Source organism: Octodon degus, unplaced genomic scaffold, assembly GCF_000260255.1.
Source record: "Octodon degus isolate 3935 unplaced genomic scaffold, OctDeg1.0 scaffold00121, whole genome shotgun sequence".
NCBI lineage: Eukaryota > Metazoa > Chordata > Mammalia > Rodentia > Octodontidae > Octodon > Octodon degus.
In genome coordinates, this window is record NW_004524697.1 from 7,758,088 (window position 1) to 7,763,204 (window position 5,117).

The 5,117-nt window shown below is 34.4% G+C and overlaps 1 protein-coding gene across 1 annotated transcript in view; it reads left to right on the forward strand.

Annotated features, from left to right (window-relative positions):
- The window catches only part of Nek1 (NIMA related kinase 1), a 227,734-nt gene that overhangs the window by 31,892 nt on the left and 190,725 nt on the right, over positions 1 to 5,117 (forward strand). The window contains 2 exon segments of the mRNA XM_023700104.1: positions 916 to 1,166; positions 4,606 to 4,666. Coding sequence (XP_023555872.1) covers positions 916 to 1,166; positions 4,606 to 4,666 — 312 coding nt within the window.

Genomic DNA, 5,117 nt, shown 5'->3' on the forward strand with positions numbered 1-5,117 from the left:
CTCCTTAGGCACACTCTACATCATCGATCGCTTTCCTCTTTGGCCCCATAATCTCCTTGATCAGAAAATTTGGGACACTACCAAGTTACATGACGATACAGTACAAGTTCTCATATGTCCTGAGTCTTAATTGACCTTGGAAGGCTAGGGCCAAAATGTTAGAACTTTTGTCTTAAGTCAGTTTTTAAATCTTTTATTTTTTGAAGCATAAACCTAAGTTGAAAAAAAAAAAAAAAACACTTAAGTTGCTTTCTCTACCCTTCATATATATTTACATTATATAGTACTATTATATTTTTCATGCTTTTTTCTAAGAAATCATTTCTAATGAAATAAATTTTGTCCCCTTCCTGGTGACAGACTCCTTTATTGTGATTTTAATGTTTTTCTATACATTTTTTGTATTAGTTTTGCCTGAGGTTTGACTTTTATAGTTAATTTCTTGTTCTTATTCTAATTATGACAACAGAGACATGGGAAAACAGGCCTTAAATGAAGACTACTAGGTTGTTATTTTTTCCCTCTATGTGGTACTTTGAGCCTAATTCATCTACCACCAAAGCATTACCTTATACCATCTCCATTGTAGTCATGATTTATATCATCACTTTGAATAAGTACATTATTCTTTTTTTTTGATACTGGGAATCAAACTCAGGACCTTGTGCTTGCCAGACAGGTGCTGTTCCACTAAGCTATACCTCTGGCTCCATTTTGCGAGGGTGTAAATTATTCTTAAAGTAAGTTATAATATTTGATTTTTCAAGAAATAATACCCTGTTTAAAATGTATTTACAGATAACCAAGTAAATTTCACTCTAGATTACATGTACTGATTATATTATTTGGAAGAGGGCTATAGTTTTATTATGTATGAATAGAAAAATGTTTATTTCTTATTGTTGATATTCTCAGTTTCAATTTTGGCATGTTTCATGTATGTTGATTTATTTTCTGGATTTTAGTTTGAAGCTGGCAATATGAAAAACCTGGTACTGAAGATAATATCTGGATCTTTTCCACCTGTATCTTTGCATTATTCCTATGATCTCCGCAGTTTGCTTTCGCAGTTATTTAAAAGAAATCCTAGGGATAGACCATCAGTCAACTCCATATTGGAGAAAAATTTTATAGCCAAACGCATTGAAAAGTTTCTCTCACCTCAGGTAGGTTTTTAAAAATTTAGTAATTAAAATTAAGCCATAGGTCTATGGCATTTACTTAGGACATGCCTTTGTCAGATCCTTGGGGAGTAGCATGCCTTTTTCAGATTGTTTTGGCATCACTTGCTTTTCATTGCAGTGTAACTGAATTTCCTTTTATGTGCTTTCCAGTTTCACATCAGTTGCGTCGTCTTTTTCAAGAGAAGTGAGGCCGATAGAAATAATATTCCTGTAATAACAGTGGGCCTTCCCCCTTGAGGATCCTGGGTTCTACTATAACAATCTCTCAGTCCTTCTGGCTTAGCAGAACATCTTTCTGAATATTCTTCAGAAAACAGGGATATGAATTTAACTGTTATTCCAAAGAATGCATTAGTAAGCAAGAAATCGAGTTAAAATTTGGAGATTAAATGTTGCTTGTATAGAACATAACAACTTCTGAAATGTGGGTGTCTCACAAGACTTCTTTGTTATGAATAACATTTACAAGGACCATTTTATGATGTAGTGCACTGCTGTTTTTTGGCAGATATTAGAGAAGAAACAATGACTTCATTTAATCTTGCTGAAGTTTCTTTTTCTCATGCCATTAGAACATACAAGTCTCAAGGCAAAGGAATGGAATTCAACTAGCTAGTGATAGAAAGGAAAATGTTAAAGACCACAAAACCTATACTATGGGGAAAAAGTACAGATTCTGATTGTTAATAAATGGAGTGTTTGGGCCAGGGAGATAGCTCAGTAGAATAAGATCCTAAGTTCAGTACCCGATAACGCAAAAAACAACAACAACAAAAAAAAACCAAATGGAGTGTTTGACATGTAATGGAGTATTACCTATTTATTGTTTTTTTTTTTCTCTAAAAGAAAATAATGGAAGAAGTAAGCTAAAAGTAATCAGTGCTCGATGAGCTGTGTTTTTACACCACCAAGATAAATAAGTGGTAAAAAAAAAAGATGAATAAATAGTATGATTTGTATTTTGAAATTTTACTTAATGATACTTGTTTTTTGAAATATACTTAAGTGGTCTTCAAGGAGACTCTATTGTGGACTATATTGCTGCCTCGGAAATGGGTGTATTTGGTTATTCTGAGTCACTTCTGTCTAGAGGTCTCAGAATAGCTCTAAGGGAATATTTGAAAGTGCCAAAAGCTTTTAACGTGCTCTCAGGGAAGCTGTCCCACAGTGTTCGTGTCATCTGTGGCTAGCTGGACAAATTCCAAGTAATAATTATTGTTCAGGCTTCTGAAGTACCTTCTGGAGGTTACTTGGGGACAAGCCATTTGGTGTTATGGATATACTTTGTTATCTGAAATACCAGCTAATACAAAAAGCAGAATTTCTGCAAACTCTTCCTAGATGAATTAGTGTCCTGAAACTGAATGCAGTCACCTAAATATAGTAATTCTGCCTTGAGATAGTAATATCAAATGTTTATTCTTTCATGAGTTGAGAACTTTACATATTTATTATATACATTGACCCACCTTGTTTAGTGAAGCACCACTTAGATCTTATTTTTATGAGTAATGTTGTTTGTTCATATTTTGTTTTCTAGTAATATATTGCTTGTTTATTATCCAGCAGAGAAGGTTTGTGACACTATTTGTTTGTTTTTGAGCCAAAGTCTTTCTATACTGCTCAGGCAAGTCTTGAACTTCTAAGTTCAAGTGTTCCTCCCTGCTTCAACCTCCCAAGTTCTGGGACGCTAGGTACATACAGCTTCTAGATATCTGCTGCGTTCTTAAGGCTTTAATTTCAAAACAGTTTGTTTTACTATATGGACTATTGTTGCCAAGTATTGCCATAATGCTTTCTACAATTTTATTTTTAAGACTTTAATTCTCTCAATGCCATTAGCCAAGGTTAATGGCAGGTTATCAGTCTTTGCAACTTCTTCCTGGATATAGCATGACAAACCATGGATAACTTCTGATTAATTAGGAATTAGTAGAGGCTGTTCAATGAAACAACTTTGTGATGATGAAAAGGTACCACATGCATCGTCCAATATTATAGGCACCAAATACCTGTGGTTGCTGAGAGCTTGAAATATGGCTGGCTGATGTGGCTGAGGAGTTGAATTTTTAGTATATTGATTGGAAATTTTCATTCAAATAGCTACCTGTGGGTAAATGACTGTTATCTCATACAGTAGAACATGGAGAGTCTAAGATCATTTCAGTTTCTACACCCCTGTCTTTTAGAGTCTCATTATGTTGTTCAGACTGGCTTTGAATTCACTATGTACCCCAGGCTAGTCTTGAACTTGGGATGATCCTCTTGCCTTAACCTTCTGAGTTCTGGGACTATAGGCCTGCCCTACTCCACTCAGTTTATATACCCCATCTCTTAAGTCACAAGTGTATTTGTAAAGGAGAAAAGGCTTATTCAAACAGTGGAAAAAATTACTCAATTTTGGGGCAAGTGAGATTATAAAACACCCATTTTTTTCCAAGAAAAAGAAAAAAACATATTTAAAAGAGAAAACACATTCATGTGCTTTCTGTAAATTTCTTGTGAAGTATATTTTCATTTATATTTATCCTCTTTCATTGTGATTCTCAAAATTTAGCACATCAAAACCTAGAGAGCTTCACTGAGGTCTGTGACAGTCTGTTTCACTACTAGCTTGGAGCCTAGTTATTTGCATATTTAATGATTTCAAGTGTTACTGATACTGGGAGTCTGAAAATTTGAGAGCCCTGCTTTAGAGAATTCTCAGTGGTAAAGACTGATTGCTGATCAAGGCTTTCTGCCCTGTGGGCTGTCTTATCCATGGTTACTTCAGGAATATGCTTTCCATCAGGTTTCGTGTTTCTTGAAAAAAGATAAAATTCACTTTTTATTCTTTTTCCCATAAAGTTAGAAAAAAGCAAGCTTAATTTGAGTTAAATCTTTTCAGTATCATAGTTTTGCACTAAAAAAATGGATTAAAGAAAGATAATTACTTGCAGAAAATACAGATTTTTACTTTTTCAAAATGTTTACAAATACTGAGGAATAAGTGGTGGAGTCTTTATAATCATGTGAAAATACACTTACTAAATTGTGTAAGAATATTTATCCTATAGCATACTATTGAGCATGAGAACAAACTCATTGGAGATACTGGGGTGATGTACAGTACACTTACAATAACTTAGAGGTATTTTGAGAGTTTCTTTTGATAAGTGGTTCTTGAATACTTTTGAATGAGGGCTGTAGATGCATAGGGAATGTAGATTGTTCCTGATAGGTACTTTGTTACCTTGCTGCGATATGGAGTAGATAAATAGTATATGGAAACATAGTTATTTGTTAGATTAATCCTAGGGAAAAAAGTCTGTCTGTGGAAGTAATAAATTGGTAAAACCAAAAACGGAAAAATTGTAATTAATGGGTAAGGTTTTTAACTTGGAAAATTAATCTTTTTCTCCTCCCTTTCTTTTAATCTAAGCTTATTGCAGAAGAATTTTGTCTAAGAACATTTTCAAAGTGTGGAGTACAGCCTATGCCAGGTAAATGAAATTTAATGAGACTTTTCATGTTTTTGCGGTGACCAAGCCTAATTATACTAAAAATTTGTGTAGATAAGAGATAATAAATTGAGATGATTGTGGGCTAAATTTAATCTTGAGGAAAAACACCTCAAATTATTTGTGACATAGGGCAATATATGTTATTGATAAATTAATAAGAAAATGCTTCCTTCTTGCCTGTCATATTTAAAGAAAGTCTGGTTTGAAATCTTTATATGCGAGTTTCTGAGCCATTGAAGGGGAAGGAACTGCGGGTGTGTGTGTGTGTGTGTGTGTGTGTGCGTGCGTGTGAGTGCGTGCGCGGGTGTGTGGACAAGGAGGTGGGGGCAGACAAGTTAAGAGTCCCAACTCCTTCGACTCCATTTGCTATTCTTTTCTTTCTCCCCCATTCCTATCTGGTTGTAGTGGGTGTTTATATTTGCGATTCTTT